The 23,159-nt window shown below is 42.3% G+C and overlaps 1 protein-coding gene across 5 annotated transcripts in view; it reads right to left on the minus strand.

Annotated features, from left to right (window-relative positions):
- Positions 1 to 416: 416 nt before the first annotated feature.
- Positions 417 to 23,159, minus strand: part of MMP24 (matrix metallopeptidase 24) — a 57,025-nt gene continuing 34,282 nt past the window's right edge. For all 5 annotated transcript variants that reach the window (XM_062589023.1, XM_062589025.1, XM_062589024.1 and 2 more), the window contains 4 exons: positions 6,190 to 6,404; positions 4,804 to 4,942; positions 2,748 to 3,014; positions 417 to 1,778 (listed from right to left, as the gene is read on the minus strand). In XM_062589023.1, coding sequence (XP_062445007.1) covers positions 1,441 to 1,778; positions 2,748 to 3,014; positions 4,804 to 4,942; positions 6,190 to 6,404 — 959 coding nt within the window. In that variant the 3' untranslated portion in view covers positions 417 to 1,440. The remainder of the gene's footprint in view (positions 1,779 to 2,747; positions 3,015 to 4,803; positions 4,943 to 6,189; positions 6,405 to 23,159) is intronic.

Genomic DNA, 23,159 nt, shown 5'->3' on the forward strand with positions numbered 1-23,159 from the left:
GAGATTCTTCTTCCACTCTTATTTATGGTAGGAATATCAGCATCAACAATAAAATGGACTAAATTTGTGGTTAGGACACAACAGCCTGAACAATTCACAACTGTAAGAGAGAGACGAGCAGAAGCCAGTGTTGTAAGAAGAGACTTGTGCTAAGTTACTAAGTGAAAGTTCAGATAGTTATCTAGCCTTTATCTAAATCTTGTGCTTTTGTCAAATGTGGCTAGTGATGAACTCTTCTACTGTATGTCATGATTCTCTTGACCTTTGCCAAATATTTGCATACGAAGAGGTGAACAAAACCCCCAGATTTCCAAGTCATACAATATTTGTAGCATCTACAGAGATTGGATTCAGTTTTACAAACAGGCCTAATTCTTACTGTATCTTGATCATTTCAGCAAAATAAAATGACGATCTCACTCCAAACAAACATTTCCATTCTCCTTAAACCCAACAAACAAATTCCACAATCTAGTTACACATGCCACATAACAATAATTCATCTTTTCCCAGCATCTTAACAGGGGCAGAGTGCAGTGTACTCCTATATATATTTTTCATTATATTCAAAACCATCAGTTCATTGTTTCTGGCTGATGGGAGCTTAAAACAGCATCATGTGATATTTAAATATCCCTTTCATGAATGGCTCCCAAAACAAAAACATGCATTCCTATGACTGGTTTCTTTAGACCCAATTACTTTGTCGTCAGATTGTCCCAATCTAGGATTTGATGTTACCAGGTAATGTTATGTTGTCTGGTTTGGTGCTTCTTGAGCTTCTGCTCTATACTTGGTTACCTCTTGGAGTGCTTAATGGTTCCTCTTGCACTGTGCTGAGTGACAACGTTGATTAATTATGAATGTACAAAACCTCTGACCAGCAGGTATTGGAAAATCGTATCCAGGTAATTCCCTGGATTTTGTAATAAACTAAGAAGATCTTTTAGAATGGTTCAGCATCAGAATGCCTTCTGCTTATGATACTGAAGTGTTCCTGTTCATAGATTTCATGATCTTATTCCATTTATGAGACAGCTATTAAAAAAATGAGTCTTGAGGGGTGGTTTAGCTACACTGGAGAATGCTGGGTTTAACAGGGAGCACTGGTGCAGGGCACTGAGGGAAGTTTCCCAGGTCAGTTGAAAAAGTTTGAAGAAAATCTGTCTTGAAGTCTCTGACATTTGCAGAGTGAGCCTGTGGAGAATGGCACACCTAGACTGACACACAACTGAGGCAGTAAGAAGGCAAAAGACTCCACACTGCAAGGCTGCCTGTATTTTATCCAGTATTTCAGCTTCTTTCTGTCCCAGGATGTCCAAAATTTGTAGGTCATCGAAGTAGTTCTGTTTGGTAGGCTTTTGAATGCAATTTTTTTTTTATTTTTTTTTGTCTGTAGTCCTCATCGGAGCAATGAGTTGAAATGTGCAGCTGGCTGTGTCATACCCATTCCTGGACAGGTCTTTTGTAATACACAACGTTTTGCTGCACCTCTTTGTTTTTAAACTGGAAGATCGTGTACACCAGGACAAGGATACACAGAGACAAAATGCAAGGGATCACAACTGCAATTGCATTTACAGTGCTAGGCACATCATTTATTGTCACCATAATATCCACATCGTCGTGGGGGAGGTGTCTGTCTTTGTTTCGTTCAACGTCCTTCTGGTTACAGCCCATCCAGTCTTTGAGGATTGACCTGGGGTAGCCTGGCTCCACACTCAGCCTCTGGTTATCAAACTTCCAATACTCCTTCCCTTTGTAAAAGTAGGTATAAACTAGAAGACAAAACAGAAGGTTTCTCACCATGGTATAGATGGTGGCTATTTAGGCAAAGAAGATATGTTCATCAAAGGCACCCCACAAACAGAGCCATGCTAAGTCAGTTTTGGAGCTAGGACTTAAAGGAGAAGCCCTAGCCCTGGCTTCTGAGAGCTATGTTGCCAACAGTGCCCCATTTGATCTATATTGCTCCCCCTTGGCCAAGACAATTTGATGATCATGATTTAAGCTGAGGATAATAAAAACACTCTTTCTCCCTCCAATTTTAAAACAAGTGTGCTGCCATAATTTATTTTCTACTAAAGCATCTGCAAAGATGTACTTCTCTTTGCAGAGCCACATAGTGACAAAACAACAGTGTCTGCCTAGGCATAATAGAGCTTGGGTGAACACTTGTGTGTGTATGGTTCCTTCCACCCAATCTGAGGGAGCAGATGTTGAATAAGATCACTCCTTTTGGCCCCAGCATCTGGATGGTTTGGCTTTTATTAAGATTAAAACAGTCTTGTCCTGCTCTTAATAAAAGGCTGACGGTTTATGCTGCATATTGCCTGAATCACCCCTCATCTCCCCAAAGAACTCAAAAACTTTTCTAATCAGTCTCAAGTGATTTGAAAAGAAAAGAGAGGGAGCATTGGGTTACCTGCTTCTGACCTCCTGCTTAGCTGGCTCTCGCTGCAGTCTTCCAGAGGTACTGGAAGACTCAGCCTGACAGCCCCTGTCTCACATCACTGCCTCAAAGAGCTGGAATTACAGCAATGTTGTTGGGCAGCTGAGAAGATTTGTGAGTTGGGATGATGGTCACGAAGAATCACAGACTGCCTGTGGTCACAGATGTCAGGGTGACCTTGGGTTTTCTAAGATTTGATTTCTATCTCAGTGCAACAACCCAACTCCAACAACCGAACTCTCAAACTAGGCAAACCATTACCAATCTAATAATTGCAGTGATTGCAGATACATACAGCCTTCTTTGCTGATAAAAGCTCCCTGTGGAGCCTGAGGGATTCCTCTCCACACAGTGATGGGCTTTGGGTATCCTGGGTCTGTTGCTCGCTTGTCTTCATTGTATCTCCAGTACCTGTCTCCTTTGAAGAAGTAGGTTTTACCTACAGGCTCCCAGCGCAAAGCTGTGTCAATGCCTTCCCGGGGAAGACAGCTACTCAACTCCACAAGACTGTGAGGGTATCCTGGTTCTGCTGTCACTTCTTTAAAAACCCAGTATTTATCTCCTAGAGATGAAGGGGAAACAAAAACAGATGAATTTGCCTTATTAATAGATGAAATGATAAAAACATAAAATAGTCATAATGAACCATACTATGAGGAGGACTTCCACAGCTTAACTAGGGGTTATACAAAAAAGCTGCTGCTTCCTATTTATGTTAATCATCATACCTCTTGGTTTCATTTGATGGTTCTTTGTTCTTGTTTTGGCAGAGACTTTTAGCAGTTGTTTCCATTCACCTTCTCTAGGCTAGACATGACCTTAAACACTTAGCCATTGGCTCTCTTAGCCATTTCTTATTTAGGCTAAGGAGTTCTAGGCTATTTAATTGTTCCTTGTAGAAGGTTATTCCACATTTCCGAGCATTCTTGTTGCCTTTCTCTGAACCTTCTTTAATCTTAGTATTTTACTGAGATATGGGACCAGAACTGCACACATTATTTCATAAGAATAGGTACAGGGGCATGGTGATGCTTTACAGCCACTCTTCCTTGCTTACAATTTGCTCTCAAATGACAGGATCATGTTCAGAAACCATCACAGTGTAAGGAGCTAACATTGGCCTCAGCATGAGGATGGACATTTTGTCTCTTTAGGAAAAGCACCACCAACAAAAATTTCCATCTCCTCAGAAAAGCCATGTGAGCAGATCATTAGCACGGAAGCTAGTGTTGCATCAAGATAATATATGTGACATGTAACTTAACAGAAGTATTCCCTCCTTAGACCAGATGGCCCTGCCTCAAGGATGATGACTACACTCTTCCCAATATCTCCCCCAGCTCTTCTGACTAGGGTACAAACTTTTCATCCTGGCTCAGAAATGTGATCTGGGAGAGTCTTACCTCTTAAGAGGTCTAACAATCTGCCTGAACATGTTCTGTGAGACAGGCAGGACATTGGCAGCCCCTGGGAAATAGAAATTATTTTGTGGTCTCAAATGGAAGCCAACTTTTTATACAGAGATTCTCCTGGCAAGGCCAGGCCCCACTAAGCAGTATTTTAAGGACTGACTGTCATACTGGAAAGAGAAAAGCAAAGGAGAACATTTGCATATAGATCAGTTATTACCAAGACCACCAAAAACTAATCAAAAAGCAATGAGAATATGGGAGAAAAGGCTAGGCTTATTTTTAACATATGCCCTATTTAATGCATTCTTATGCAGCTCATCTTGTTTATTACAGATTTTGCTAGGGTGTTGCCATAGCAGCAACCATCTTTCCTAGTGCCCCCAGGGCAAAGAAAGTAGCCTATATGTGACTCACCTGGGATGGCCAGCAGCCACCATGCACTTCTGCATGTGGATGGATATTTCTAAGGCTGTAGGGAGTCCTAGGGTTGAACTTTTCAACCTGAAGTATGCAATGGACTTGTAAGACCCATATTGTAGCAATCTGTGTTCTGGGAGGGTAGCTCAGCCCCTGAACATGATGGTATAAGAGCTTACTGTAAAGTTGCTGAAGGCTGTGCAGCCCCAGTGACCTGCGCAGGTCTGCAGGAACCTGCAGCTCAGCCTGCTGGTGACGAGGGTATTGGTATAGGAGGCACATGCAAGGGGCAGGGGTGGCTCTTCTGTGCAAGGAAATGCTGGTGATGACACTTATTTGCTCTGTCTTCGATTAGAAAATCAAAGTTGGTAAGTTGATTAGTGGTTCAGGAATCTCTGGCTGCTTCAAGTGCCCCCTTGGAAAAGGAGAGGAATGCAGCTAACCTGCTTTCACAATCTGTGCCATGAAAGAAGAGTGTGATCTGAGGCAGGGGTGGTAGGTTTGTAGTGAAAAATACAGTACCTTTGAAGAAAACAAATTTTCCATCAGACCTCTCATAGGCTGCATCAATCTTTGCGGGGAGGCCTTTCCAGAACTGCTCAATTTGCATGGGATAGCCCTCCTGCACACGGTTGTTGCGCAGACGCCAGAACCAGCGATCCTGAGAAAAACAGAATGGTCTTTAGACTGTTTGAGTGTTTTTATTTTGCAGTCAGATGAGACTGGGGTGGGGGGGGGGTTCATCATCAAGTATTATTAATTCCTGCCTAAGTCCCATAACCATGAAGTCCTGGTTCAGCTCCAGTCCAGCCCAGCACTGTCTCTAGTGAGGAAACGCTTCATGGTGCAGCTGGCAGACCGCTTTCCCAAAAAGGGTGAGAAGTTCACTGCTAGTGCTGTGAAAAAAGGGTAGAAAGAAAAGTAGGAAAGGACAGGAAAGAGGAGCAGGGGAAAGCTTTATGAACTTATTTGTGAGTGACCTCTTCGCACGTCTTGCTACTCCAGCGTTATGCTTGGCCCAGTGCAACTGATACTCAACTATCAAATCCCAGGACAACCTTTACCATTACCTGTGGAATGAGTAAAGCACTAAATCTCCAAAGACATAAAAGCAGTTATTAAATGTCCATTTAGATACTATACAAGATTGTTAGTTAAAAAGCCATAGCGGATGCTCAGGGAAGAGTAAGAACAGGGCAAGAACATGTGATACTTCTCAAATACTATTCCAGACTTCAACTATTTCCAGTTCAGGCATTTTCTGCAACTGGCAAGGCTTGTCCATGTAGTGACCTTTAACATTTCCCTGTCCACATTCATACCCACTGGACAGAATGCAAGGAACAGGTATGTTGGGGGTGGGGCCATGGTCTTCTAGAGTCAAGGTACTCTGATGTGTAGGGTATTGAGCAAACAACCTTTCTTTCTTCCTTAGCTGTAGTTTATGAGCAAGGTTGACTCAAACTCCCTGAGAGCTTTAAGTAGGTTGAGTGCTATGAATCCCCAGTAAATGAGCCTGCTCTCTGAAGGCCAGGCTTTGGTGTATGCCATCTCTTGAACGAATGAAGCTTAACCCCCATTCTGTTACTGGCACTGCTTTCTGGCTTTATAGGAGACCCCTTTCTCATCTTGATGGCATCTGAATTCTGCTAATTCAGCTGCTTCACTTTTTGTGCACAGGCTGCTTGGGCATTTTGTTTAGTTTGTGAATCCCATTGGGCAGTGTGGTCCACTGTTTATAAATATTACAAATCCAATCTGTTTACACTTCCTGCTAACATTACTCATTTGTTAGCTTCAAGGAACAGAGTTATTTTTAGGGACATTTCAAATCTTACTGAACTACCTTATACTTTTATTTTTCTTTCCCAGTGGAAAGCCTCATGGTTAAATCAGAATTCTTAGTACCTTGAAAACAAACATTTCTCCTCTAAAGAGAGCCACGGTGTTGAAGTTGCCATCACAGATGTTTGGTTTTGTGCCTGGAGGAGACGGTCTATCACCCAGAGGAGGACTAGGAGGTCTTGGTTGTCTCTCATGTTTTCTTTCCGAAGTAGAATGAATTCTGCGAACAGGAAGAGTCGGTAAAGGCCTGGTTGGCTCCAGTGGCTCAACAGGTGGACCTAGAAGTGAAAAGAAAATTTTTTAGCCAGGTAGAAAACTTTGGATTTTCTGTGCTTCTTCCTTAGGTTTTAAAAGTCTACAGGCTGGATAAATAATGAATGTGAATAATTTATATATTCCTTATGCACTATTTAGACATAAGAATCCATTCCCTAGAAATGGGAAGCAGAATGAGATGCATCCACACGTGAAAGATGTTCCAAAATAGATGAGTGATAAAAACAGAAGAGGACCCAGTTAGATTTTTGTAGGTCTTTCCAAGAAGGCTGGAGATAAAGGAAAGAAGGAGACACACTAATTATATTCCCAACACTGCAATATAAGGGTAACTGTATGGAGAATTTAGGAATCAGGAAGCAGTTACTTTATTACAGCTCTATCACTAAACTATACTCTTGGAATAATAAGGGAACTCTAAAGTGATGCGGGACTTTGCACTCATTCAAATGATGGCACCGGCCCAAGCACAGCAGGCTGAAGAACCACCTACTTGACAGTACTGCAATTCCCTGAAATTGCAAAGCAATTCCCTTTTGATCCTGACCCAGCTTAGCTCTGAGATGTGACAAGGCTGCAGAAATCTAAAGAGCTATAAAAATATATATGACTGATACTGGGAGCAGAAGTCTACTTTTAAACTGACTCAGCCATAGGAGTTTGCCATTTTGGTAATAATAAGTGATAAAATCTGGAACAAACCAAATATAAAGAAAATCACGGTAAGATTTCCTGTTGCTTCTCTCAGAAGGTCACAAGTTAGCATGACAACAAGTTGAAGGCTACTAGAGGGCAAAGATTTTTGGAAAGTTTTATATTTGATGTAACTAACTGGTATTTGATTGTTTATTTACATGGATTATGGTTTCCATCTCTTTCTGAACAGGCTTTTTAAGATGCTATATAAAGAGATTGCAGGAAAACCTCCACCTATGGGCAGAATAGGGACTGACTTTCATGTTTGCTAGCGGTCTCACTGTTTAAGGCTTTCAACAGCACTACTGATGTACTTTAAACTAGCTGATGTTATTTTACACTTGCACTGGGCTAGGATCATGCTCCAAGGCTGCTAAAGGGGAGTTATCCTGTTGTGGATGATTATCTGACCATACCTAGAGAAGGAATTTACTAGTAAGACTTTAGATAACCATGGAATCTAGACACCTATGGCATTAGGAGTTTCGCAGATAAACATTCTGAGCTACGGTGCCTAAAAGGATGGTTAGGTGCCCATGTCATCTTAGCTCATAAATATTACATTTTCCAAGGGTTCCTATAATGAATGAGAACTTAACAAGTTCTAGAAGTGGTTGAGGTCAGTGAAAATCATCACAGATAGTGACAAAGAAGTCATCACAGAATATCATCTCATTTAATTCTTATTAGGATTGTAACATTAAGAATATTTTCTGCAGGTTTCATGGATGGTCTGCGCAGAAGGTTTTTATTAGCAACAATTTTCACTTGCTTTTATTCCATAACTTTGATAAAAGACTTCTTTGAATATTGCTCACAGAAACCCTTCAGATGAGGATTCTCTTTTGACAATTACTCTTGGAAAGCTGTCAGCTAATTTGTCTACATTAAATACATAAAAATATTGCACTGACTTCGTATATTTTTCATCCTCTTTCATCTCAGCCATGCAGTGCCCAGTATCTTAGCAGGTCAAAAAGTTCTTTAAAATAAAATTCCCAAAGTGTGACACTGCGTATCTGTGAATTTCCAAAAACCTTATGCAACACAGCTCTCCAGACACTGCCCCTCACAGGAGCAACGGGGCTAGAGCCCTCTGTTAGCTGATCAATGAGGGTGCATCTACATTAGTGTTTCAGTTCAGATCAGGAATGTCCCTTTGAAGAGAATCTCTCAGTCATTTACACTCCTTTTGGATGAAGCTATACTAGAAGATGCACTTCCAGAGCACATCTAATCTACTATAGCAGCAAACAGGCATTGTAGAACAAGCATGAAGATAGCCCAAAGTAACCCCCACCCCCAAAATGCATGCAGTGTGGATGTTAAGTCCTCAGCACTCTGCTTAACACCACCTCTAAATGCTGTTGTATCTACAGATGTGCTACTATTATTCCTGGTAATAGCTGTGGATATTGTTTTGCTAATACAGATGCAGGCAATGTATCACTGCGTGAAGCGCACAGGCTGTGTACTGCCCTCTTCTCCAATAAGCTGCACACTGGCTGCTAGTTGAAGGATGGGCACTTCTGGTTCAGGCTGGAAAGCTAGCTGAGGCACGACTGAGTTGATATAGGGAGAGGGATACGCTTTAGAGGATGGAATGGGAATAGGGAAAGAGGTCCCAGCTAGATCACACACACACACACACACACACATATATATATATATATATATAGAGAGAGAGAGAGAGAGAGAGAAAGCCTGCTTTATGCAGATGGAAAATGGGGAAGTGGGAGCATGCTGTTCAGATCCTACTTTGGCAAGTTAAAAGGGACAGAAAGCTGGAAGCCTGTAATGGCTAGCTGAACAAGTTAATTTTGAAAACCAGTAATTTAAACGCTTGATGAAGATGATAGGGAACTCTTGCATTAAGGAAAGGCAGCTCTTGGCTGGGACCTAAGCGAGAAAACAGTCATCAGCGACATCGCACACAGCAGCCATCTCTTCAAACAGCAGTGTGATCCTGCCATCTATAGGCTTCAAGTTGCTGTGTTTTGTAATTAAGGCTGTGCACTCTGATACTGAAGTGTCTCTGACATATGTCCTATAGGACAGGATTTGTTGCCAACACACTAACACAAGGCTCTTTTTTTCTAAATGAGATTTTTGAATGATACTGCAGAAGCACATGACAAAGCTGTAGTTACTCTTCCTCACCTCCCCCCCCCCCCCCCCGCAAGAAGCTAACACTACCGTGCACTGACCAAATCAAGGAAAATTAAGGATGTTTCTTCTGGCATAAAGAGATCAGGAAGTCTCTTTGATGGTCAGCTTAATTGATGTGGTGGATTATTTTCATAAAACAGATATTTGGTAGTTTGTACAAGATTGTCACCAGTTCCAGCACAAAGTGCATGCCTGGGCTCAAGCAATGTGTTGCAAGAGGTAGCTAGAAGCAAATTTACAAACCGGTCATAAGGAGGGCACCAAGAAGCCCCGCTGCCTTTAGACAAGGTGACCTGTGCAGCAGTCCGCAATGCAAAGAGGAGCACATGCTGTAGGAGAGAACTGTCTGGTAGAGACCCAAGAAGTCACTATGCATAATGCATATTCATACTGCTAGGAGGTAAGACACATAGTGAGAAAGGGAGCAATTGCCCAGTCTGCACTGTTCTGCTTCTCACACCCAGCAAATGGACAGAGATATTCACATCAGCAGCAATTCTGACTTATCAGAAATAACAAGCCAAAAACTTCACACCTTTAGATCAGAGGAAGGCAAGAACACAATTTTAGAGACAGAAGACTGTATGAAATTAAAACCTTTTATCTCTTTTAAAGGAAAAAAAGGGGTGAGAGAGGAATATCTAAACATAATAATGATAAATGTGTCCAAAGGGTCACAAAGAAAAATTATCTGATACCAAGACCCAGCATAGGGAATACAGAATTATGATCATATACAAGAATCTAATGTAACATGAGTTATTAAAAATTCACTGAATTAAAGATAAGGTTGCTTATAGGGCATGTAATTCCAGTTTACAGAGATATTTAAAACAAAATCCAGTCTAATTTTAGATAAGTATCTCCAAATTGTTAGAACAGCTGAATTGTAAGGGAAAGGATTGAAACGGTAACAAAAAAAGAACAGGTATTAAACTGGTTAAAACTATAGAAGTACAAGAAACTGGAAAATCAGGCTATTCAGGAATGGGATATCATGGATCAGTGTATATACTTGTGACAAGTACCATGAAAGGCAGAAAGGCAGTAAGGAACAGTCACTTACTGTCATTTCACACACTCCTAACACTTCATCAGTACAAAAATAAACACTGAATATTTGTCTTTCTCCTTTTAGGGGTTTAAGAGTATAATTTTGACATAAGAATTCTTTAGCACTGAAACCCAGTTAAGCCCTTTCCCTTCCTGCTCCCCATGCCTGTCTGTATGACATTGATGTGGTTGCCCAGAGAGACTGTGGAGTCTCCTCCTCTGGAGATATTTAAAACCTGCCTGGACATGATCCTGTGCAATGTGCTCTAGATGACCCTGCTTGAGAAGAGGGTTGGACTAGATGATTGCCAGAGATTCCTTCTAACCTGAACAACTCTGTGATTCTGTGGTGTGCTGCATTAGTTGTACCAAAACCGTTACTGAAATGATCAAGGTTAAAAATCCTCAATTTCTTAAACTCAGTTCACCGCGAACACGTGGTGGGCAACTTAGGCTTGCCAGCATGTGAAAGTGCTCTGGGGCGGTACAAGTGGGAAGCTATTAAGCCAGTTTCACTGTCAGCAAAACCTGTGTCATTTGCTAAATCATTCTGGGTAGGGCCATGTGACTAGCTCCAGTTTCCTTCTGGAAAAACTGGTGACATTATCTCTTATGTACTGGTCTAGTGGTTAGAACACTTGCTCAAAATGGTAGTGAGTTTGTCTGAGTTCCTTATTGTGTTGAAAAAGGTTAAATCCATAGTTCTTTTAATGTAAGAGCATCTTCTAGTCCATGAGATGAGATGCCAGGTGGGGAGAAGGAGCAGATGCATTTCCCACCTGTCCTGTGTAAGCTGGTGACAGGGTGGCCTGTAAAGGGAGAGCCGCCGACAGCCTCGTTGGATTCTGCATTTGTCAGGGGAGCTTCATTAGCGACTCTGTTACACCAAGGGCTCAAATTCACAGGAGAGGACACAACCTGTTTAGTAGGTTATGGCCTGCTGTGTCTCTGCTGCAAGACAGCGCTCACATTCAACTGTCTAAGCCTTATGTGCCTGAAGTTGGCCACAGTCTTTTCTAAAGAGATGAAAGTAAAGATAGCACCCAGAAGACTGAAATAAAGGCTTTCTTGAGCCCTAACATGTCACTGAAAGAGACCACGACAAACTCGTGAAGGAGAATCAGTCATACACACTGAGGTCAGGACAGTGCGAATCAGAAAAGATTCAGGCGAACCAGAGATCTGCATGAACTGAAGCATTTGCTAGCACAGTGGGAAGAGAATACAAGTCACTGCTAACAAGGGAAGCTGGGCCACCAAGTGTATTCACTGTCTGCAAGGGCCAAAATACTTGAGAGCATATTGCTCTCAAGGAGGTATCCAGCACCTACAAGCTTCCCGTACATTTTGGAGGCAACACTGCAACTTGTGTGGATATAGACCTCCAGAGCACCAAGATAACCTCCTCATGTAAGACGTCAGCTATTAACAAGCTTGAGTACCACTAGGAGTAGCAATTAGAAACTTCCGAGGGCTGCCTGCCTGTGCTATCCAATTTTTCAGTCTGGGGCACCCACATCTACAGGCCAGAACCCCAACTCCACACTTGCTATCTGGTACGTACTCCTGCTACATGTACAATATCCTCAGGCCTAGTCCGCTCTCCTTCTGCTGTACATCCTCAGCCTCACAGACGAACACACAAATTCATCATTCTAGCTCCCCTACACTCTTCCAAATCAGACTCCAACCCTAAGTCTTTTCTCAGCTCCATTCTTTGGAGATGGCATGGTCAGCCCAAGAAAATGTACCAAAGGTGAAGCCAAAACCTGCTGCTTCAGGCAGGGCTGTGTTATGGCAAGATAGTTGTCAGTGTTATGCTCTTGAGATACCAGTGAGAGCAGAGCATGGAGCTGCTCCTGCTGTCATGGGCACTAGGCAGCACTGCAAGATGCTCCCTGTCACCCACATGGTCCTCTGCTCTAGTACAAGCCCAGCTGGGCACTAGAAGGACTCAAAACTGTATTTTATGGAATCCTTATTAGAGGCACCAAAGGGGAAGACATCCAAGACCACAGCACAAGACTGTGGAGAGTGTGAGGCTGAAATCAGACGAGCTGAAACTGGGATGAGTGAAGATGTTTTACTTCAGATGTCTATTAACTAATGAAGAATGCCAGATCCTGAAAATTGGGACTCCTTAAGGAAATATTCAGAACAAAGCGCACAAGGGAAGATTGCTGATATTTAGGAAAGGTTAGCACCACTTACCCACATATGCCAATGAAGCTCTTGAGACAATTAACATGCAAATGTGCAATGAAGGTACCCAGAGATATTTGAAAGAATAAAGAAAATCTGCCCTCAGATTTTGGCTGCCTGCCAGCAGCCCAGAGCACTTCCTACAGCACCATGTGGAAAGGTGGGACTATCCTCTTACAAAAGGTGCTGCTCTTTGTCTGAGGTGGCACTTCTTCAGCAGAGGGGAATGTAACTGTAAATTGTTACAGATTGTAATAAGTAAGTCAATGCTGAGGCCACTCAAGTTGCATGAGAGTGGCATGAACTGGATATAATGTCCAGGAAAGACATGATTGCAAGCAGGCAGATCAGTCAGGTGACAGATACTGGTTTAACCTTCCAGTGTGCCACAGCACCATCTTGGCTCAGACAGGAGGCTCTAGCTGAATTCACAGGGCCTCAAACAGGAGGAATCTTTGCAGATAATCAAAGCACTCCCTCATCAGCTCCAATGCCGGACTCAGCAGCCACAGTGCTTATACTTTACTGCCATGGAAGAAAGGAAGTGTGTGTGCAAGATGGGATCTTGTTTAGAAAGAAGATGAGACTTCGTGAAACAGAGATTTACTTAAAACTGAGTCATGAATGAAGAAAGCCAGAGAGTGTATGTATGTCCTGGCTAGGAATGAATGCTCACTCATCACCGAGTACCACGGGGTGTGGAAATAACAACAACATCTAAAAAAGAAATGCTTTTCTTATTTTATTATTCAGCAGCACCATGGATTCCTAAGCTCACTTGGGGAAAGATGTTTAAGCAGAGCCAATCACTTTTAGCAGCAGGAACCACATGGCTATAGTAATTAACTATTACAGTTCCTGGGAGGGAACTGGAGGGATTGTGATTGAGAACTTGAAGAAAAATTCTGCAAAATGTCATGTATGATGTGCCATGTTCAAGGTTGTGGCACTTGCAGCATTTGGGTGAGCTGGTGAGTACAAGGTACACAAAGCTGCAATTAAGCGGAGTTGTCGTAAAAAGGAGCTGAGAGAGAATCATGGCAAAAGCAGAATGGAGGAAAGAGGTCCCTCAGTACACTCTTCCATGGACTAGATAACAGCCCAACCCTAGTATTATGCTTTCCATGAAAGTCAGCAGACAGCAATAGACAGGGCATTGGGGAAGTGCCAGGAGCTGAGTTTCTTCTTCGCTGAGTGCTCTATGTGGTTTAACACTCTTGTCATTTAGCATAGAGGCAAAACATCTGAGGTCAGAACATGTAGCTAGTAGGTCCAGATTCATCACTGCATAGACATGGGAAATGGAGGCAAAAGGCAGCAGCCCAGGTTACACAGGGAGAAAGAATATTGAATACAGATTGACATAGGGCAGTGGTGAAGATGAAACTGGATTATGTACAGCTGTGGCAGCTAACCAGCAAACTTACATGTGGCCAAGGCTGGAAGGACTGGAAGCCCTTTGTCCATCAAATGGCCTAACAAAGAAAAAAAGATGCTTCAGCAACACCCAGGCCCAACATTGTGTTAGCCAGCTAAACACTTGCACAAGCCTGATTGCAGCAATGTAGATTTGAACCACCTGAAGCTAAGCTGAAAATGTAATTGTCTCCCATGCCCAGAGGATACCAGGTTATGAGGTATAAGATTGGTACTAGCTCTTTCTATGAATATGCTTTTGAGAGGAAAAAAAAAAAAAAAAAAAGGGAAGTGTTGACTGTCATTTGGCTGCCTGCTGCTGTTGGTATGTCCTAGGTCTGCTCACGGCATCTCTACACCTGCCTCTGCTGTTGCTGGTTTACAGCAGAGCTCACAGGAGACCAAGGCTCTTCTGCAAAGCACAGCTTGCATGGGAACTTGTGATACAAAACATAACTGTAAAATTACTTTTGTTGCCTTCATGGTTATATGGCTTCTGAGTTTGTCCCCTTTTTGGATGGCTTTGCCTGATAAATTTTGCCCAAGTCATGTTTTAATAGCACAAAGAGACACAACGGGTTACACCACAAGTCAACTACGCTGGGTCCGTTCTCTTCATTAGCTACATTTCCCATAGATTGAAAAAAAACAGTTGATTTGGCAAGATTAATTTTTCATAAATTCTTGATTATATTTCTGCTATTTATTGACTGAATCCTTTTCTAGTGTTTGTCCAAGACTGAGCTCTGCATTCTAGTCTCGCAGGAACACTCTCATGGCTTTTTGTTTAAATTAGAGTCCATAAGCACTCTCATAATCTCATGAATTTTCAGTAATGATAAAATATTGAAATAGGCAGGGCAGAGAGCTCCCTCATTAGCTTTTTGAAATGAAATGGGACAAATCATCCAGACCTATTTTCACCATAGCCAGATGTTATCCTTAGCAAGCACTACAGAGCAAGTTCCTCTATTACTACTGGACATGAGAATATTTCATTATCTGTGCTGGATGTCAGTGTCTCCTCCTGTTCATTTCTAAACACTGGCCAGAAATCTTTACAGAGCACTACTATCCTTTCTTCATCATCCTGAATAACTCTGTCATTTCACTTAAACAAAACATTCTTCTTATGGCAGTTCCCTGACAGCCATGCATCTTTCCTTCTTATATTTTGCTTCTATTCTTGCTTTTATGCGTTCTATGCCTTCTAATTTATAGAAGCTCCTGGGCATATGTGGGTAAGTGGTGCTAACCTTTCCTAAATATCAGCAATCTTCCCTTGTGCACTTTGTTCTGAATATTTCCTTAAGGAGTCCCAATTTTCAGGATCTGGCATTCTTCATGAGTTAATAGATATCTAAATTAAAACATCTTTGCTCGTCTCAGTTTCAGCTCGTCTGATTTCAGCCTCACTCTCTCCACAGTCTTGTGCTGTGGTCTTGGATGTCTTCCCCTTTGGTGCCTCTAATAAGGATTCCATAAAATACAGTTTTGAGTCCTGCTGCCTGAAGATGTCTCCTGTTGTTGTTATATAGCTTGCTTTTTTATTGTTTCCTTCACTTTTCCAATGAGTGAGGATGGGCTTTCAGCTAAAGGCACCTTCTTTCTCAACATAAGTTAATGCTACAGTTACAAGCATGCATATGGCAGAGGAGTACATGTTCAACACACATCCTGGGTCCAAGTGCTAAGCAGTCAGAATTTGGTCTGCAGTTAGTGGAAGGGGAAGCAGCAGCACAATCTGCCTTTCCTGAGGAAAGATGCTTGTCTTGTAACATCTGAGACATGTTTGCAGCATAACCTGTCATGAAAGCAGAATGAATAGACCCCATATTTTCCCTGTTTCCCAACATCCCTATTTTCAGAATCTCATCAGTGTAACCTGCATCCAAGACAGAAGGCTAAAGGTAGGATGTAACAGATTATCAGCAGCAGAGATGACTGTGTGAACAAAAAGACCTGCGTAAGAGATACTGGCACTCTGGTATTTATTACAGGAACTCACTACACCCACCACTGATATAACTATCAGGCTGCATCACATGCAAATCATAGTCTGTAACACTATGTTTCCAAGTAACTTTAGAAAACCAGTGAGAGCAAATCTCATGGAGAGAAAACTAAGTGAGAGGATATTGCATGGGACTGTAGGCTCAGAAGTTGCTATTTGGCCTCAACCCATTCATTAGGTCTGAACCTAGTCATTCTGTGACCGCAGCCCTGGGGTCAAACCCACCTGCAGGGACTGAACCTAGCCAATTCCTCAAGAGAAGTAGGTAGGAAATCCCTAGAGCTGGAAACTCTTATTTTTTGGAGACAACTTGATGTGACTTTGCAGACACTGTGTGGAGAAGAAGATTTTCTTCCTCTCTATCACAATCGAGGCAGAAAAATGTCAGAAAGCTTTTGGGTCACAACAGATCACCTTCAGAGTGTGACTTCCACCACTGGCACTTAGCCTCCTCCCTTCATGCTTCCTCTGTCGCAGACCATCTCAATACCAAGGTGACCTGTGAAGATAACACAGAGAGAGGAGGCATTTAGGAGCCACTGTGTCGATAGTTGAGGACATAATATGACTGTACTGTCCTCCCGGCTATTGACAGAGTGTTCCCTGAATGGCACAACACCCGCCTGAAGGCATCCGGAATGGTTCTGTGTCCATTACTTTCTAGCCTCTAGCTGGACAAGTAAGCAGATCTCCAAACCTGCCAGGAGCAAAGGAAATCCTTTGTTTTAGATCAGGGGAGATAATGATCCACCTAAAAACAAAGATATTTCTTTATCTTCTTAATATTCACTCCAAGAACAAAACTGATCCAGAGTACAGGCAGGTAGTTAGGTTTTGAATAAAATATGGTTTTTTGGTCATAAAACACTGATCTGTCTACACATTTCTGCAGGGCTGTGTCAGCTTTCCAGGTATGCAGGAAGGACTCCTCAGTTCCAAAACAAAATGTATGATCAAAATGAGCCAGGGAGAGTGAGAAAAACTCACCTGACTGCTCAGCAGACTCCAGAGGAGAGAGGGCCTTGGAAATAGGTCTGAGTTCATATTAAATGAGCTAGCTGCCAACGAGCCACCTCAAGGACAAGATAGAGTACATCCACAACAGCTCAGTGCTCAGGAGGGACTCATTTGTCTTGTTCACTATGTTAATTTGTCCACAGAGGTCTCTGTTCTTCTGTGATTAGACTTCAGAAGTAAAGTGAATTAGCTAATTTACAACTAGTTTGGGTATCTTTGTCACAACACCCACAGCATATCCAATAGCTGGATAGTTGAAGCCCTCATGAAGCCCACCAGATGACAGGAAGGACGTCTCAAGCCCTTCTCACAGAGGTGTTTTCTTCTGTATGAGCAACTGCTACCCAAATATTAGAGCACTTCCCTGGACCAAAGAAGTCCATGGTCTGAATCCTTGTTCTACACAAAAGGGAAGGCTTTGATGAGCTCTCTAACAACATGATTCACTTTGCGGTTGGGCATGAAAACTGTTTCCAAAATGCCTAGCCTGACTCAAACAGAAGGAGGATGAGAGTCTGGGTCTCTGCAAGACACTCAAGCTACAGTGCTTGAACTGGAGAAACTTTGTATCTGACATTTGTTCCATTGCAAAATAGAACAGTTTTTGGTCTCAGAAAGATCTGTAGGATAAAAGAAATATTTCACTCCCCAGTCATAATATAAAGTAATGCTTCTTTATTAGCTCAAAAAGCTCCTAGGAGGGGTGGACTCCTCTTCAGCTTCCCCTTCATCAAGAAGCAGCTGAACAGCGTGGTCCACCTCCCTCCTCTCATACCCAAGTATGTACGGCCCAGGGCTGGTGCAATTATGGGTAAGTCCCTAAGCTCTGACAAGGACCCCAGGTGACCCCAGGGACAACACAGGGAACCAGACAAAAGTGTTACTACCTGCCTGCTCTTTGGAAGAATGGGAATGGAGACATAGCATATGGCAGGTGAGACTCAGCTGATGCATCAGAGAAGGGGTCTGGTATTTCCTTCTGGGTCCAACAAAGTCACTGGAAAGCAGGAAGGGTACAAATTTAAGGGAAGCAGATCTCCCCTGTCTTCTCACTACCAACCCTTTTCTTCCTTCTATCTCCTATCTGAACATATCACTGTATGGTGTAGATCTAAAAGCCTCAGATCTGGCAGCTTCCTCTTGCACTCTGTGCTGTTTAGAAATGCTAGCAGGAAGTGAATGGGGCTGGAGATGGGCTGATGAGTAATGCAGGGTGTCCATAAATCCTCAAAGAGATGCTCCTTTCAATTGGTTCTATGGCTGCTTCTACTGTGTAAGTACATAGGATGGAGGGTCACTGGGAACAAGCATATAGTCCATGCTCTGAACTCTACAAACAAGAGGAGAGAGGTTTATTCACACCATTCAAAACCGTCCCCCAAAACTTCAAACACCGAAACCTCAAAACACAATGCAAGAAGCACTATTACTTCTACCATTTCCAGTCAGTCTTCCAGTATGGATAATGCAGGGAGAGTTAATACTAAGTCATTGGCTGCATGTGTTGGTTCATTTGTGACATAGTGGAAAAAAAAAAAGTTAAGTTTCTTTGTTTTAAAATAAAATAGCACTAGCAGTTTGCCTCTAAGGAGAAAAGATGGCAGCAATTTTCTCAAATGAAGACTGAGATGAACACTTTTGGAAATGCCTGTTCTGCTGTCTTGAGTGCTAACACTTTCGGACAAGTGGCATGTCTCACAATGGTGATTTCAGTGATGGCAGCTGTGTGGCCTTTGACACCTATGTTTGAGCCCATGAAACAGCACCCACAATGCTGGGACTATAGGGCTTGTGTTGCATTTGGATTTTGTGAACTGTTCAAAAGGTACAACATTGGGCTCATCTGCATAACCTAGCATGCATCCTGCTTCCAACTTGTCTCATCTTGTGCTTTCTGTGATCTCTCTGAATCCACACTGCTTTGGTTACACAGTCATTCTGTGACCTGCTGTGACAAGGGCTAGTACTGCAAGCAGAAGGCCAGGCCTAGGATCTTTACTATCTTGTGTACAAGTACCAGCAGGACCAACAAGTCCTTGCCAACTTTGTCCCTGCCACTGCTCATCCATTTGATGATAAGGGACAGAAACCTCACCTTCTTTATACCTGCAGAAAAACAGTTCTAGATAGGATGAGCATTCAGAGGAAAAATCAGGCTGCTGTCAAGAGCTAGGATCCCCTGCAGTAGGTGCACCATTTTTGGAATTGAAAATTACTCTTTCAGTTCTCTCTTCCGGAGGCAGGTACTTGTCCTTCAGCAAGATGGACATCTACCACAATGCCACTGTCCTTACCCTACTGCTCATTTGACACAGGCAGGTCCACCGTAGGCATGCAAATCCATGGGCATACTATGCTTCTCAACCTCATGATCACTAAAAATACCAGCTTTCATAGATAAGGGTCTTTGGTACTCCTATATGCTTCTCACCTTCAGAGGACATTGTCAGAAAATAGCCTTATTGCTAACTTTACTAGGCCCTGCATTTCAGCAGAACTTGTTCTGATGGTCCTGCTCACAATGCAATGTTGCCATGTGGAACTTATTTGCATCAAGTATTTCTGCTTCACAAGCCATCTTGCACGTGCATGTAGTTCATATGGATCTGGGATTACTCTCTGGGCCCTGTATAGAAAAGGTGAGGGAGATTGTGAAACAGGAACCTGTTGCACAGGAGCAATAGGGCTGGACGAAGGCACTCTTTGCTCACAGATACTGTGCCCTGGTCATCCACTATTCCTGGATATCAGAGGTAGTATTGTCCAGTGCTGATATATTTGTTCCTTACCAGGGGCTTGTGTGGGTGTCATTACAGTCCTGGACCTGAGCCCTAATGGGATGAGCACATACACTGAGCAGGAGCTCTTCTCCTGGGCTGTAGAAAAGACATGTGAAAAGCCGATATGTTCTCAGTGAGATCTGGGAGAACCCAGATCCTCAAGATTGTCTCTAGGCTTAATGATTTGATCTGTCTTTGAGTGGACAGCAGATCTTTCCTTTGTGACCTTGGCTTTGAGAAGGTCTTGGGGAAGACAGCCTGGCTTACTAGTTCTACAGTCTAGAGAATAAGATATGCCTCAGTGCAGGAAAAGATCTTGCACTCTTAGGGACTGAGCAGTCAGCTGTCTGTCATACTCTTTGCTCAACATGTCATAAACCAAGACACATTGATCTTAGAGGCCTGTTAAAAATTTGTATCTGTATTGCTTCTCTATTCAGTTCTGCCTGCTTAGTTAGGGTCATGTGCCAGCTTATAAACTTCTATTGCCACTTAGATATTCCAGCAGCAAATATTTCATCTTATTATGTTCTCTCCAAGTATACATGTAGACATCATTTTTGATCTGCACCTCATATGAACCCCTCTGCTTCCCAGGCATGGTATCAGGAGAGTCATTCCCAATCTGAGAGGCTGCTTCACAGTCCACTGCATAAGGATGCTTAGAGAACGACATGAAGAACAGATGAACCATTGCTGAAGGATGATCAGTTCAGGCTATGTGGAAAGGCCACAGCTGAGTATGTCCCTTCTATCCTTCTGCACTGCAGCTGTCTGCTACCTTGACCTAAACACTATGACAAGTAAAGGAATTAGTCAACTTAACTGGATATCCAGGGGACATACACACGAGTATTATTTCCAATTTAATTCATTCCTGGGCATGTCACTCATAACATGGACACATAAATAAAGTAGGAAAGAGTCTTCTGAAAAAGACATGAAACAAACAGTCACAATATTTCCCCCAGTTTTCATGGAACATGTTACAAGGAGCACATATCAGAAGACGGAAATATTGCTGACTTGTCTTCCAGCCCTCTGACATATGCTGAGTTGCTGGCCCCTCTCATCATTAGCTTATAAGTAGAAATAACATTTTAAATATTGACCTCATACTAACTAGAACAAAGCACAAACAAGATTTCACATCAGTTACTATCTCTTTAGGTGAGTTTTGAAATAAATCCAGAAGAAAATTCATACAACAAGTCAGTTATCTGACATATTTAGACATATTCTTTTTCCAGTGACTAAACACATATACAACGTAAAATATACTTGAAACACATCAGTCTCAAAAGAAAGAGACAAAATGACTTAAATTCTCATAGAGCCTCTGTTCTTAGTTCTAGACACTCCATTGGAATGAAAATTTGGAGATTTTAATTGAATTTATTTTTAAAAAGATGCTACAGGCAAGGCAGTGGCTCTGAAATTTATTTCATAGAGTATGGTCCTGAGCGATATATATTGAGTGCATGCTACTGCACTTCAGATAATGTCAAGGCAGTAAGAAAGCAAGGAAGCTTTGATTTTTCAATAGCGGCTTTGGCAGAGGGGCTTTTAGCATCTCCAAAGCATGACATAGTGGATTAGTATTGTGGATCTAAAATGCATTTAGCTGAAGCTTCCTGTTAAGACTACAAGAAAAATATTTCAGCAGTTACTTCTCAGCTGTAAAGAGTTCAGATGAAAAATCTGTCCTTGTATCTCCTATCTCCTATTTCACGAAGAAACAATCTAAATTTTCCATCTTAGCAACCCATAAGGATTTGACTTATTTTTAAATTAAACTTCAGTTTCTGCATCAGAACTCTGTGCTAAAGGTTGAAATCTCTACCTGGAGAAACATAGATCCAAATGCAGAAGCTGCTGCTTCTTCTCCTGGCAGGACCAGGTAACCCTATAACCACCACCATCCCGAGCCCACTCCATTCTGAGACAAGCCTTGAATGACTCCAGAACAGTCAACAAACTCACACTGTATCAGGCAGTAATAAGTTCATACTGCTTTTTTTTCAAGCTGAACTTAAACTTCAAGCATGTTAGATTGCACAAGAAGAATCCTAGCTCAGTATGTGGGTAAAGTTTAATGTCACTAGGTAAGTAAAAAATAGGTGGAAGCCTTGTGGTGCTACTACTTCGCACGGGCCGTATGGTGTAGAGCTCTCTCTGTGCTCTTATAGCTGCGTGCAGATGCCGTGCTATCCTCTCAAGAAGGTAACTGTCCGGGCCCTGAGTGCACTAATAGGCCTTAATGGCCCTGACCAGCCTCACGTGCCACCTCCATATGCCTCCAACCACAGCCCAGGCCCCCATTGCAGCTCAACCCGGGGCTGCCAGACCCTGCCTAGCAATGTTGTAGTAGTGCTGGTCTCCAGTTCTACCGCGGCCCTGCCCTGCCAGCCTCTGCAAATGCCTGTTTATTTCTATTGCCTAGACAGTTGTCCAGGAAACTAGACCAGACAGAGATGTCTCTTCCTTAGTCATCTACACTGAAACAAATCAATTTTATTCTAGTCACCAAAGGAAAATTTCAGACTAAAATAACTGACATAGAGACCTCTAAAGTCTTTCCATACTGCTTAAGAATTTTATGCATTTTGGCATAAGTTCTATTAGAAATAGTTTTAATTTCACTGGCAGACTAGTGATGTAAATGTTGACTAGTATTGGATCTGCCATTACTCCCAGCAGCAACTCATCAGAAACACCAGCTTTCTGTGATGATTGACAGTGACCATATAAGTTTTTTCAGCTATAATTCATATAACATCTGCTCTACTGATCCTGGATATTAACATTTTAATCCAGATAATATACAGCTGTGAATGCTGCATAGCTACACAGTATTGTTGCTCTACACTACTATTAAGTAATCTGTGAAACTTGTAATTTCCTCAAAGACTGAACTCAGGCTTGTTTTACAAAAGCTATTTGCCAGAAACTATCTCAGTTACCTTTCATTACTTTGCTGTATTAGCCTTTTTAGCAACGGAATCTGGCATCAGCTTTTCTTTCATATGCCCAAGGAGTGACCGCAGACTAAGCTGTTCTCCAGCTACCTGTGTCATTCTGCTCACCCTTTTCACTTTGTCCAAACAGAAGATAGAAAATTCTCTTAAAAAAGAAACAGATCTTACACTGTTGGAAAACAGTGAGATAGCAAAGTACAGACATGATCAGAGAACATTGCACTCTTGCATTTATCAGCTATAGAAAAGTCATTTTCTTTACTAACTTCATAGAGGATATGTTTACTGCAGTTTGTAAATTACTGTTCTGACTTGCTTGTGGCTGATCACAGAGCAGAACCTAGCTAGCTACTCCTGCTAACAGCTCAAGAAATGCAGAAGGATATACAGGAAATTTATTCCTCTTCATGGAGTCCCTGAAGAACTGTCACC

This window comes from Rhea pennata, chromosome 16, assembly GCF_028389875.1.
Source record: "Rhea pennata isolate bPtePen1 chromosome 16, bPtePen1.pri, whole genome shotgun sequence".
NCBI classification, from domain to species: domain Eukaryota; kingdom Metazoa; phylum Chordata; class Aves; order Rheiformes; family Rheidae; genus Rhea; species Rhea pennata.